The sequence below is a fragment of the Orcinus orca genome, chromosome 4 (genome assembly GCF_937001465.1).
Source record: "Orcinus orca chromosome 4, mOrcOrc1.1, whole genome shotgun sequence".
Classification (NCBI taxonomy): Eukaryota; Metazoa; Chordata; class Mammalia; order Artiodactyla; family Delphinidae; genus Orcinus; species Orcinus orca.
The window spans coordinates 9,931,968-9,945,666 of record NC_064562.1 but is presented as its reverse complement, the minus strand read 5'-3'; the positions used below and the strand labels follow the sequence as shown (position 1 = coordinate 9,945,666).

At 44.5% G+C, this 13,699-nt stretch overlaps 1 protein-coding gene across 3 annotated transcripts in view; it reads left to right on the top strand.

Moving 5' to 3' along the window:
* FAM13A (family with sequence similarity 13 member A) overlaps positions 1–13,699 on the top strand; it is a 354,436-nt gene that overhangs the window by 324,976 nt on the left and 15,761 nt on the right. For all 3 annotated transcript variants that reach the window (XM_049709015.1, XM_004276998.4, XM_033400352.2), the window contains exons 15-19: positions 2,051–2,264; positions 2,782–2,920; positions 3,911–3,992; positions 4,827–5,047; positions 5,679–5,762. In XM_049709015.1, the coding sequence (XP_049564972.1) occupies positions 2,051–2,264; positions 2,782–2,920; positions 3,911–3,992; positions 4,827–5,047; positions 5,679–5,762 (740 nt within the window). The remainder of the gene's footprint in view (positions 1–2,050; positions 2,265–2,781; positions 2,921–3,910; positions 3,993–4,826; positions 5,048–5,678; positions 5,763–13,699) is intronic.

Sequence of the window (13,699 nt, the reverse complement as noted above, 5' to 3'; positions counted from 1 at the left end):
CGATGTCATCTACTCAGCTTAATAGTCCCATCTTCTGCAGCTTTATACTACATTTTTGTTGTTTTTCTAGGAATTGCTTTCCACTCACCTTCTCCTTCCCTCATACCCCCTCACCTCGCAATGCATTTTCACTCTTTCCTGTTGGCATTTCCAGAGCTGCTCGTATCTGAGCTCTGCCACTTGTGGGGGGGCAGCCGACAGCGTCAGTGCAAACAATGAAACAACTTCTGTTCGTCTCCGGCTTTAGCTGTGTCTGTCTACCAGCATATTCTCTGCCACTCTTTAAGACTCGATAGGCAAGACTCTGTCTTTAACATGCTTTCATTTTTCAAAGTATTTATAGTATCATCTGTGTTACCAGATAACTTGGTTGTCTTTAAATTTTGAGAACCTCATCCCACATGAGGTTCATTTTTTTAAATTAATGCACCTAACTCTCCTACTGTACTGTGGGGTTTAAAATATTTTTAAGACAGCCATCCTTGTCCTTGAAGCACCTGGCACATTCTGAATTGAAGCACTGTCCTGGAGGATAGGAGACTGGGTTTCTAGACCCAACTCTTGTCATTGATTAGGTGTTTGCTCTGGAATTCTTTGGGTTTCAGTGTCCTTATGTGTAATCCGTTGGATTGAATCAGTAGTTCTCAAACCTGACTGCATTTTGGAAGACTTGGGAAGCTTTCTAGAGAGTGTGTGTTTGTGTGTGTGTGTCTCACACATATGTGGACCCTCACCTAAAAATTCTGCCTAATTGGGTGGTGTGAGGACCTGTACGGTAGGAGTTATTTATACTTCTCTCTGTGACCCTAATGTGCAGCCAGCTTTGAAAAGTCACCAGGTTAGATGATGTATGAAGTTTCAACCAGCTTTAATGTTCCGTGATTACAGTATGATCTTTTGAAGTAAAATACTGAGTAAGCACTTGTTGAAGATAATTTTGTAGATTTTAGAAATACTTTGATAGCTGAAGGAGCAATTGTTCCATGATTCAAACTGTGGGAATCCCAGAATTTAAGATCATGGCCAAATTCCAGCCTTGTGTAAATCACAGTATCCACAAGTGTATTTAAAGCGTAATCTTTTCTTGTTTTTTTAATGAAGGAGAGGATTACAAATGAAATACCCTACATCATCTGAGATCTATCCCGAAAATATGTCAGATAGGATTTTTTTTAATGAGGAAAGAAATACATTGAGGTGGGTCTTGCAGTGAAGGGAAATCAATATCATCCTGTTGCCTCCCAAAATGACAAATCAGGATTTTGTGCTAAGTCTGTTTTTTTTTCAAGGGTGTCTAAAATAATTCATACTGATTTGTCCTTTGTAAGGCTTTCTTTTTTTCTGACTAATTTTATGCATGTATCTTACTTTAACTGTAGTCTTAAGTAGCCTCTGAGGTTTCAGGTACAGAGCATGTATTTGAAACATGCTAAATCCTAACGTGCTAAGCAGAAGCGCACAAAACAAGCTTATTGAATGACCTCAGCGGAGGCCGTAAACTCCTAAACCGATGGGGTCTCACAGGGTTCACGTGATTCCTTAGTGGTTTCAGTGAGGGATGTCCAGCCATGATGGCAAACCACTCCCTCCCAGGCACACGTGAGTTTCTCTTCCATAACACCCTCCGATGGAGAAGTTATCAACAGGGATCTGTGGGGAAAGTTGGAAGCACACACTGTTCCTCAGGGCAGCCCTAGCACATTCTCTTTTGAAGGCAAGTGAGGGTGGAGACAGAGGGTAGATGATGGCTGTCAGTTAGATTTGCCGATTCCGGTCAGGGCATAGTGTCCCAAGTTACAACCTTCCATCTAAACTGTGAAACTGGGAATTCCCCGGTGGTCCAGTGGTTAGAACTCTGCGCTTCCACTGCAGGGGGCACGGGTTCTATCTCTGGTTGGGGAGCTGAGAACCTGTAAGCCGTGCAGCACAGCCAAACAAAAACTAAACAAATAAATAAAATATGCCTCCCGAGTTCAGTTCCTCCTGATGCATTCAGAAAACAAGTGTGCTCTGAAGAACCATTTGGCCTCTTACCCTTGTTCTTTTCCAGAGCCCACCCCGGCTTTCTCCTCGTGGCAGCAGGAGAGTGTACACGCTGACGAAGCACGCCTCTCCCCGCAGGCAGGGCGCCTGATTCGGCAGCTCCTGGATGAGGACAGCGGCCCCATGCTCTCTCCCCGCTTCTACGCTTACGGGCAGAGCAGGCAGTACCTGGACGACACGGAAGTGCCCCCGTCTCCCCCCAATTCCCATCCTTTCATGAGGTGTGTTTCTTTATGTCGCAGATGCGCAAAGGTACCATCCCTGTAACGTTAGAAGACCTAGGAATGTTGCTGATGGCTAGTAGTTTTTTTAATTAAGTCGTACGTAGATGGAGGAACATATTTGAGACTCTCCATCCTAGTGCACACCCTCTGTTGTAATTTTTCACTTGACCTGTGGCCCAACGACAGCATCATCAGCTGCGTCTCCATCAGCCCCTCCTTTCCAGAGCTCTCTCATATTTAACCGTGAGGTCCACTGTGCACATGTCAGTCCTAGCTTCGCCGAATGTAAAGGTGAGCTGGAGAAGACTGGACCTATGGCAAAGGCAGGACATGCAGAGCTCAAGGTCACAACATGAATTAGCAGTCAGCTTTCTTTTATTCGAGAGGATAAACGCGGTGTGGACGGTCCCGCCCACCCCTGTCTACCCCATCCTTCATCCCTCATCCCCAGAGCCCCTCCCAGCAGGCGGTGACTGTTCCTAGGGAAGCTGACCCCGCCCTGTGTCCCTCACAGGCGACGCAGCTCCTCTCTGGGCTCCTATGACGATGGGCAAGAGGACCTGACACCTGCGCAGCTCACGCGAAGGATTCAGAGCCTGAAAAAGAAGATCCGAAAGTTTGAAGACAGATTCGAAGAAGAGCGGAAGTACAGGGTAAGCATCCTCGCCGGCTTCCCTCCGTCCCCCGCCTCCCTCGACGTGATGTATCTGAGTGTCAGCGAGTCAGAGAAGTGATAAAGAGGAAGGGAAATTTCTAGGGAATCTCAAAACAGAAAGGCACTAAGCACTGGGTAATAAACCCTGATAAACCCCAGACATCATGTATCAGCAAATTCCTTGCACGGGTGTATCCTTACAAAGGAACGGAATGCTTTCCTCAACGTCTTGTAAATTGATCAGTGAACAGGGACGGGAAAAATCATTAAATGAAGTATTTCGCTTGCCTAAAACGTAATTCAAGATTATCTTCTAGAATTTTATTAGTACTGACCTCATTCTACTCTCAGCTCTATCCTTAGTATTTCTCACAAGAGTGGCAAAAAAGGCATTTTTCGTGGTGTTTGTAGTGTAAAATACCGTATACCCCTCTGCTTTCTATCCTGTTAGCCTGACAGGTTGAACCCTACAAATAAAGGAAAAGAGGCCATGGGCCTCATAGAAGTCCATGATCATAAAAATCCAGCATTTTGCCTCTGAGGAATTCTTTGAAAGCATCAAAAATAACCAGATAGGGCTTCCCTGGTGGCACAGTGGTTGAGAGTCCACCTGCCGATGCAGGGGACACGGGTTCGTGCCCCGGTCCGGGAAGATCCCACATGCCGCGGAGCGGCTGGGCCCGTGAGCCATGGCCGCTGGGCCTGCGCGTCCAGAGCCTGTGCTCCGCAACGGGAGAGGCCACAGCAGTGAGAGGCCCGCATACCGCAAAAAAAAAAAAATAACCAGATAGTATTAAAAAATAAATAAACAACAAGATATAAAGAAGGATAATGGAATCGCACCTGTGAAGTTGCTCTGATTAATCACGGTTCATTTATTGTTCCAGTAAACTCAACTTTTCCTTCCTGTTTAAAACAAACTGATTATCAAACTCTTCTTTTTCCTGCCCCAATTCCAAAACATTTACTCAAGATTTCCTTTTCTCAGCCTTCCCACAGCGACAAAGCAGCCAATCCGGAGGTTCTGAAATGGACAAATGACCTTGCCAAATTCCGGAAACAACTTAAAGGTAGGTAAAGCTCTAGACCTATGGTGTGGTCTCCGGAGAACAAGCCAGGTGCAGGAGCTGCGACCTCACCACGTGCTGAGCGCCCCTCGCTGCTAAAATATTCCAGGAAAGACAAGTTCCTTGAAGCTGCTTCCCAGGGCTCTACGTGTTCAGGGCACACTTTCTCCGTGTCTTCCCATGGCCTCAATCACGGGGAAACCCAGATCAGCTAAGATGCAAATTCAGCAGCATAGTTTTTACTTCCCTAAATCACTAATATAAGGATGATGGTTTCAACTCGAAGTGCCTGTTTAATCCAAGGCGTTATTTGCTATGGAATTAAGACATAGAACACAGATGGATATGAGAAGGATTTGGTCCCTGTCCCTCAAAGCGCTTGCTGTCTTTTAGGACACAGAGTCATATACACAATAGAATAGAATACAAAGTGAAAATAATTCCAATGTGAGGTCTATACGTCATACAGAAAAAGTTGGCCAGCACTTGGGCGCTGGATCTGCAAATACCTGTAAACGCTAAGGGAATCAGTGTAGGAAGACATCCGCCTCATTCTGAGAACAGCAAACAGGTTGGTGTGGCTAAGCATGGCTGTTAAAGAACTAAAACTTTCTCAGGAATGAGGGTTAGGAAATCATACCAGAGAATCCAGGAAGACGTTATCATTTTTCTTGGGTTTAACACAATAACCCAGGGATTTCGACTGATATTATAATTAGATACTTTCTGGGGAAAAAAAAAGACAAGGCTAAGCAGTCATTAACAGCACAGAGAAACAATCTGGGTTCAGCAGATGTCAATTCCCATACATCTCCACCCCCAAATCTTTTCTCCTAGAGTCAAAATTGAAGATATCGGAAGAGGACCTAAGCCCCAGGATGCGGCAGCGAAGCAATACTCTCCCCAAGAGTTTTGGCTCCCAGCTTGAGAAAGAAGACGAGAAGAAGCAAGAGCTGGTAGACAAAGCCTTAAAGCCTAGCGTCGAAGCCACGCTGGAGTCCATCCAAAGGAAGCTCCAGGAGAAGCGGGTGGAAACCAGCCGTCCTGAGGACATTAAGGTGTGGTTCTCTGAAGGCCCCGAGCCGACCGCTAATCCTAAAGCATTCCAGTCAGCTGGTGGGATGGCAGGGCCCGTCCCAGGGTCCCAGTGGGAAGGTGGTAGAGCGACACCTTTTTAAACCTCCCGCACTCTGAGACGTCCAGAGAAGCAGATAAAACAAACTCAGAGTGTTTTAACTGTAGGGACTTTGGGTTTGGACTGCAGACTGAAAGCAGGAAACCCTGTTGTACAGATTGAAGAATGGACTTGTTTCAGTTAATAGACAGCGTGGTGACTCTCTGAGGATTAGAGACAAGCCTTTGGGAATGTGTGTCCTGTAACTGTAGTCATTGCCGGAGCCGGTAAGCTGAGCCCCATGTGCCTTGCAGCCTTGTTTACCTCAGTCCAACGTGCCTTTGCCCACGGCATGGGAGATAGGAGTACTCATAGGTGACGATTCTGCTGTGCTGTCTGTGTTTCCAGTAAGACACCAGGAATAGCTAATTCCTAGCTTTGGATCAAGCTAGGGAGGGCTGTTGTATAAACATTCTTTTAACCTTACCGTGGGAAATGTGTTTAACTAAATAAAGAAGTCGGGACGTTCACAAATGTTTTCCCCTTTCTCATTTTCTATCCTTGTGTTTATACAGGATATGACCAAAGACCAGATTGCTAATGAGAAAGTGGCCCTGCAGAAAGCTCTGCTATATTATGAAAGCATTCATGGACGGCCGGTACGTGAATGCACGGAATTTGCTGATTGGGGTAAATTACCTGGCTTTAGAAGGGGATCTTCTACGTTCAGTATTTTGCAGATGAGGTTCCCCGATGTTTAAAATACTCTATTTTCACCAGAAGTAAGCTTTCAGAAGGCTACACCAATGATATGAGTTCCACTCTCTAGTAGGTGCTAAATTTCAAAAAGCTCCAAAGAAAAATCAGTTTGCAACTAAAATGTAGTCACTCATGTCCTGCTTCGAGGGGAAAATGGTGGTGGGGGACATAAATCGGTGCACAGAGCCCTAGAGTGAGGAGACGTGCCTGCCCCTCTCTCTGCCCCCATAAAGCTGTCATCGCCGCCGGCTCTAGGCGTTCTTATCCATAAAAGGAAGGTGCTAAACTAGAATGATCTGCCCTAAAATTCAGTTTCTCTGCAATGCCGTTTGCAACCTGTGTTTGTAGAGAAGTTCTAGCTGCCATCGAGAACCCAAAGTGTGAGGAATCCAAGATGTGTCTTTGGAAGCACTTGAGACCATTTGTTCTTCAGCAAGAGTGTTTATTGAATGTTTGTTGTTAGTCCTGGGGGAGAGAGCGGCATGACAGCTTCTGCTCTATTCCTTAGGGAACTCGTAATCAGATCGCCTAGTCAGTGACTCTTAGTAACCTCCTGTTAAGAATGTTGTCAAGAACCCAGCAAGACGCGTTCTTAAGAGCAGGTGTAAGGCAGCATGAAGTTTATGTTCACAGATGGATTTTTATACCGCCAAAATGCATAGATCTCTTTTCCAGTCTCAGCCATAGCTTTGTAATGGAGAGAGTCTTTTCATCCGAAATATGCTCTTTTAGATGAAGAAACTTAGAGAATAATGCACTAGCCTCTCAGATCTGTGAGGGCAGGGGTTCTGGGTTTTGTTTACCTAATGGTGAACCTGGCCCTCAGCAGCTAGCACAAGACCTGACACGGGGCATGTGCCCAATAAACTATCTGTTGAATGATCCTCCGTGGTATTTTGGTTCTGAATCTATTAGGTTTAAATTACAAACAAAAAACAAAAAAAAAACTGGAGCTGATGATGACTGATGTTGCTGGCCTGTCCCTGCAGTGGAAAAATACTGGTGCTCTGGGATAATGGTCATGTTTCAAGCCAAGTTTTGTTCTGGATCTTTTAAAGGCGTTGAACCAAATAGTCAATGCTCCGGAGCTCTCCTACATCGTGAAACTTTGTCGTTCTCTTCTGGAGTATTCAAAGCTTGTAGAGATGGAACTAAACTTCTTCTAACAGAGAGAAACCCCTTCTCCACTAAAGGGCTGTCCTCACGGCCACCAGGCAGGCCTCCATGAGGGAGGTGGGACTTAGGTATCTTCCTTCTTTCCGTCGTGTGGATTCAGGTTATGACATTGACAGACTCCTTCAAAGACTTCCTTGCCTGAGCCCCGAGATCTCTCCGCTGAACACTGGTCTTTACCTTACTGTCAGTGCAGGGGTTTGTGTGCCATGGTACTTGTTGCTCCGAGCTGGGCACAGAGTCTCTCATTCTGCCTGGACTGTGGCAGCATGCAGGCGGTAGGATCAGCAGACCTAGATGCAAACCTCCGCCCTGCTGACTCCGGCTCCGTGACTCGGCTGCTTAGGTAACTCTCAGAGCCTCGGTGTTTTGTCTTCGTAATAGATGTCTGTTATAGGTTGTCATGGAGATTAAATGACATTACACACACACACACACACATTTACCTGTAGGCTGTCTGGCATTGAGGAAGTAGGGCAGAGTGGCTTTGGGGAGAGATGGGTGGGATTCCTCAGTAAATGATAGGTTTCACTTCTGGTACAATTATATGTTCTGTCTTCTGCTGTCTATTTCTTATTAAATGATTGAGTCAGGAGAAATGCACATGTTTTAGCACTCTTATCGTTAGGAATCTGAACTATTAATTCGTGGTCCTTTCTTTCATCGTTATTTTATTTTATTTTATTTTATTTTGTTTTGTTTTGTTTTGTTTTTTTTGCGGTATGCGGGCCTCTCACTGTCGTGGCCTCTCCCGTTGCAGAGCACAGGCTCCGGACGCACAGGCTCAGCGGCCATGGCTCACGGGCCCAGCCGCTCCACAGCATGGGGGATCTTCCCGACCGGGGCACGAACCCGTGTCCCCTGCATCGGCAGGCGGACTCTTACCACTGCGCCACCAGGGAAGCCCCCATCATTCTTTTAGATGAAGGAAGCACACTTCTGGGATCTGAATTCTAGCATCTCACGGGGCAGGGGACAGATGCTCTAGGAAGTTCAAGTGTCATTGATTCCTGTTCCTGAGTCGGGCTTTCTGCCTGTCTCTGGAACATGATACTCCAGCCTCCTCAGGAAAAGCAGAGTTCACTTGATATCTGGCCAGTCTGAAAATCAAAGAGTGAACTTTTCATTCTTAGATCTGTGATGTTGCCACGGACCCTGGACTTATAAATACGAAAAATACATATACTTCCAGAGCTAAAACATTATTGAATGTTTGTTGTTAGTCCTGGGGGAGAGAGTAGCATGACAGCCTCTGCTCTATTCCTTAGGGAACTCGTAATCAGATCACCTAGTCAGTGACTCTTAGTAACCTTCTGTTAAGAATGTTGTCAAGAACCCAGCAAGACACGTTCTTAAGAGCAGGTGTAAGGAAGCATGAAGTCTATGTTCACAGATGGATTTTTATACCGCCAAAATGCATAGATCTCTTTTCCAGTCTCAGCCATAGCTTTGTAATGGAGAGAGTCTTTTCATCCGAAATATGCTCTTTTAGATGAAGAAACTTCAAGAATAATGCACTAGACTCTCAGATCTGTGAGGGCAGGGATCCCAAACCCCGAGTTTTTTAGAAAAGCAGATGCTTAGAGCCTGATGGTTTTTTGCTGAGTCTACAGATTCTGATATAAAAGGACACTAACAGTCAAAATCACAGGCCACGTGTGCTGCTTCTGTACATGTTTTAACAAGGCTGTTTGCTCTAACGGGACACCCTCCAGACAGACCGACACATGTAAGGAAAACAAAAACACGCTCATCTACACACTGGCACATAATTCCCTATGAATTATTATTGAAGTGTGTCCTTTTCAACATTTGAGGGTCTCATCAGAAGACCACGTCACAGAAGTCCAACAGACAGCTGCAGCTCCCTGTGTTACCTTGTTTACGGACACCGATGATGGTGGAGGGGAGAGACTGGGTGGCTTGCTCACAGCTTCTGGGTTCTCATTGATATATTTTGATCTTTTGTTTAAAAAACTGGGAAACTAACAGGACCCTAAACGCACCATGTTCAAATTTAAATGCAAATTCTAAAGCCACATAAAAATACTATCATTTGTTTATCTGCTGTTTGGGATTATTTGATCTGATCTTTGCCCAGTCAGCCTAGCATTGTCACCTGATAGTAAAGAAGAGAGGGTCACCGTTTTCCGAATCAACGGGCCAAGAATGCGGCCGTTATAAGAATGCATCTCATCTGTCTTCTCCCACTAGCGGTTTTATGACTCAGAGACACCCCTCCACACACAGATTCAGACCATTTTTTGTTTTACTAAGGAGATTTGATATATTTTTCTGAGACTTATAGCGCAAACCAAATAGGATAGTAAGAGACCAGTGGATGGAGATTTCGTTCCATCAAAAGCAAAGGTTGAGTGGAAGGTGCTGCCTTCACCCGTTAGATCTTCATAGCTAGATGTTCATGCTGTCTTGATTTGGGTGTAAACGTGTATCTTAGGCTTAACCCTATTTCCGCACATTGAAAGCCACTCAGAGCTGCCACTTAAATGAAAATTTAAATAAAGGCTTGAAGCAAGAAAAGGGAGGGGCTTCCCTGGTGGCGCAGTGGTTGAGAGTCCGCCTGCCGATGCAGGGGACACGGGTTTGTGCCCCGGTCCGGGAAGATCCCACATGCCAGGGAGCGGCTGGGCCCGTGAGCCATGGCCGCTGAGCCTGCGCGTCCGGAGCCTGTGCTCCACAACGGGAGAGGCCACAACAGTGAGAAGACCGTGTACCACAAAAAAAAAAGAAGAGGGAAAGTATGTTGAAAAGACAATATACTATAAGCTTGGCCTAAAGTCATTTTTAAGCAATTATGGATCATAACGATTTTCTAATTTGAATTCTGCAGTTTACCAGTCAAGAAACCGAGACTCAACCTCACTGGCTCATTCAAAGGGCTATTCTTGGTTAGGAGTGGAATCCCTGAGCAGCTGATGACTCGAGAATAAGAGATGGCAAACTTCCGAACAGTTTGCCCCGGTCGACTTAATATCGGCGGCCCTTTTTTTAACGGTTTAACCAAGGTGCTGCTTTGTTTTTCTAACTCTGGGTTAGATTTTGGCTCTGCTCACAAGTCCAGCAGCGGTAATTACATAAGACGTGGCTTTACGAAGGGTGAAAGTCGTGTTGACCTTTGGTGTCACCAGGCCTTTGGCTTCAGACATTTATCATGGAAATAATCCTGGTATACGTCAAGTAGTACTCTTTCCATCACCTCAGACCTAAAGATCATGGATATTTTTGGTGTTTAGATACTTCCATCACACGCCAGCATTAACTTCGGTCAAATCATGATGAGTTTTGACTCTCCAGAGTCAAACACTGGATCTCATCAGATCTCTCACAGGTGATTAGTTCTGAGGGTCATTCATTCTTAAAATGAGCAATTCATAGAAAGTCTAACTAGCAGCGTTACAAGCCACATGTAAGCCAGCTTATCCTCTTCATCTACTCTAACTAGAAAATTAGGTTTTCCAACAAAGAGTTAGAAAGGACATTGATTCTGTCACATTTGCCACGTCTGGCTGATTTTAGCATTAAGTCTCCTTCCAAAATCCAAAGTCTCCTTTTATAATCCAAAGATGTTTCTACAGTTGACCCTTGAATAATTCGGGAGTTAGGCATTGTTCAACCCTCCGCATAGTCGAAAATCTGAGTATAACTTAGAGCCAGCCCTCTGTATCCATGGTTCCACCATATCTGAGGCTCCGAATCCGTGGAGGCAACCATGTAGTAGACGGTGTAGTAATGTAGTATTTACTATTGAAAAAAAGTCCGCGTGTGAGTGAACCCGTGTAGTTCAAACCCATTTTGTTCTACGGTCAGATGTAGTAATAGGATGCTAGTCTGCAATGGGGAAATGTTGGCTACTTATTACTCTTATTTTTTCACACGTCTTTTGGTCACTAAACATCTGTGACCAAAAGACGTGGTCTTTTATCTTACATAATCTTACATCTTACATAATATTTGTCATGGGTTGAAAATTAGGATGTGCCTTAATCTCATCTGCAATACATGTAATGAATACATCGTGTAGTAAAAAAAAAAAATCATTTCATGTGTTCCAGTACTAAATTTTGTCGTTTTACATGTGAGGTTGTACAAGTCATTTATTTCTATTCCTCACACTTATTTGTGGCTACTGTTGAGCTTCTGTTGAAGTATAACATGAATACAGAAAAGAGCCTGAATTATAAATATATATGTTGATGAGTTTTCACAAAGTAGACAAATCCACGTAACCAACATCCTGATCAAGAAATAAAATGTGGCCTGCCCTCTGGAAGCCCTTCTCATGTCCCCTTCCAGTCAATACCATGACCTTCCACCCCACCCACAAGAGCCATTCTCTTGACTTCTAACGTGATACATTGGATTTGCTTATTTTTGAACTTTGTATAATTAGAACTTTACAGTATGTATTCTCAGGTGTCTGGCTTGTTTTCCTTGGCTTTATTTTTGTGAGGTTAATCCATGATGTTGCCTATAGTTGTGTCCATTCATGTTCATGGCTGTGTAGTATTCAGTTTTGGAACTTACTTGTTCTACTCTTGGGCATATGGATGGTTTCCAGTTTGGGGTTCTTATAAATAGTGCTGTTATGAACATTCTTATGAATGTCTTTTGTTGAACTTAAGACCACACTTGTTTGCTGTGTACTTAAGAGCGGAATTGATGAGTCATATGTTTAGCTTTAGGAGATACTGCCAAATAGTTTTCCAAAGTGTTCCACCCTTGCCAGCACTGAGAGAGAATTCCAGTTTCTCAGCATTCTTTCCGACACTTGACACGGTCTGTCTTTCAGGTCAGCCATTGTGGTAGGTATGTAGTAGTGAGGCCTGTGGTTCTAGCCTCACTCTTTTTTTGTATGAAATAATTCCTGTGTTCCCTTCCAGTTCTGACACTCATCTTTTATGAAATACCAAATTTAAAACTCCTTCCTCTATGGTAGATAGTAAAAGCAAGAAAATGCCCCCTCTTGATATTTTGGTAACAGGAAGAGATAGAAAGAAGTGATTATTGTTATTGCTGATGACAGAAGATAAATCCTCAAGATGTCTTTGCATAATGGCAGTATTCTAACAAGTTTATCCAAAGTTCACTTACTGTTGATCACTTTGGGAAAGGCAAATAAAAAAGGCAACAAAGGATAATCAATTCATGCATAATGTAGACCTGTCTTCAAAGCTGAAGGCCCAAAAGGCCCGTAAGAGAAATGGTCAAAGCGAATACTGTTTGCCCTTCCTTACCTCTGTAACCCTTGCCTTATGTGTACAGTAGAAATAAAATGCAGAAGACCAACAGCAAACTTGAAACAAAGATACTTCATCTCTTACTCCATTTAAGTAAACAAATGCATATTTATGAATTTGGCATACCTATTTATATTTGAAATATTCATTCACTCATTTTACAGATATTTATGGAATACTTTTATCATGTCAGGCACTGAAATAGTTACCAGGGGTACAAAAACACAAACTCCTGGTGTCAAGGGGCTTATAGTCTAAAGAGAAGACAGACGTGTCAACAAGTAGTTACTATAGAGTATAAAGATATATCATCCATTAGGACTGCTGTAATACCATAGACTGGATGGCTTATAAAAGATAGAAATTTACAGTCCTGGAGGCTGGAAGTCCAGGATTAAGGTGCTGGTGTTTAGTGAGGACCGACTTCCCAGTTCATAGACAGCTATCTTTTCACTGTCCTCTCATGGCAGGAGGAGTGAGGGATCTCTCTGGGGTCTCTTTTATAAGGGCACTAATCCCATTCATGAGGGCTCCATCCTCATGAACTAATCGCCTCCCAAAGGCCCCACTTCCAAATACCGTCACATCGGGGATTCCTTTTCAACATATGCATTTGGAGTGGGGACGGGGGAGTGAGTGGACACGAACATTCTGTCTATAGCAAAGCATATGTGAATTACAAGGCACACACAGGTTGTGGTAGGTGACACGCAGGGGAGGATGAGCAGGTCTCCCGGAGAGGCTGGCTCTTGATCTGGAATTTGCTAAACCAAAGAGCAGTGAGGAGGCCATTCCAGGACAGAGGGAACTAGACAAGGAGGTGTGACACAAACTAGTTTCTCTCTGGAGCTTGAGTTATGAGAATGGTGATGAGAAGCAGCCCGTAATGAAGGGCTTCAAATACTATGCCAGGTGTTTGAGCTTGATTTCTCCCCACTGCCTGTACAGTCAGTCCTGTAAACATTTTTGAGCCCTGTGTCAGATTTTAGGGCCACAGAGATGGATCAATCCATGTATTCTATGGGCATATGTGCCTTGAATACCTACTGTTTGCCAGAATTTGTCCCTAAAAACACAACAATTCCAGGGGGAAGAAAGACATTTTGTTTTTTGGTTTTCGTTTTTTTGCGGTACGCGGGCCTCTCACTGTTGTGGCCTCTCCCGTTGCGGAGCACAGGCTCTGGCCGCGCAGGCTCAGCGGCCATGGCTCACGGGCCCAGCTGCTCCGCGGCATGTGGGATCTTCCCGGACCGGGGCACGAACCCGTGTCCCCTGCATCGGCAGGCGGACTCTCAACCACTGCGCCACCAGGGAAGCCCAAGAAAGGCGTATCTTTTTTTAATGATTACAGACCTGCATGGTAAGTAGTATAATAGAAACACATGCTTTCTTCTTCCCTGGACCTA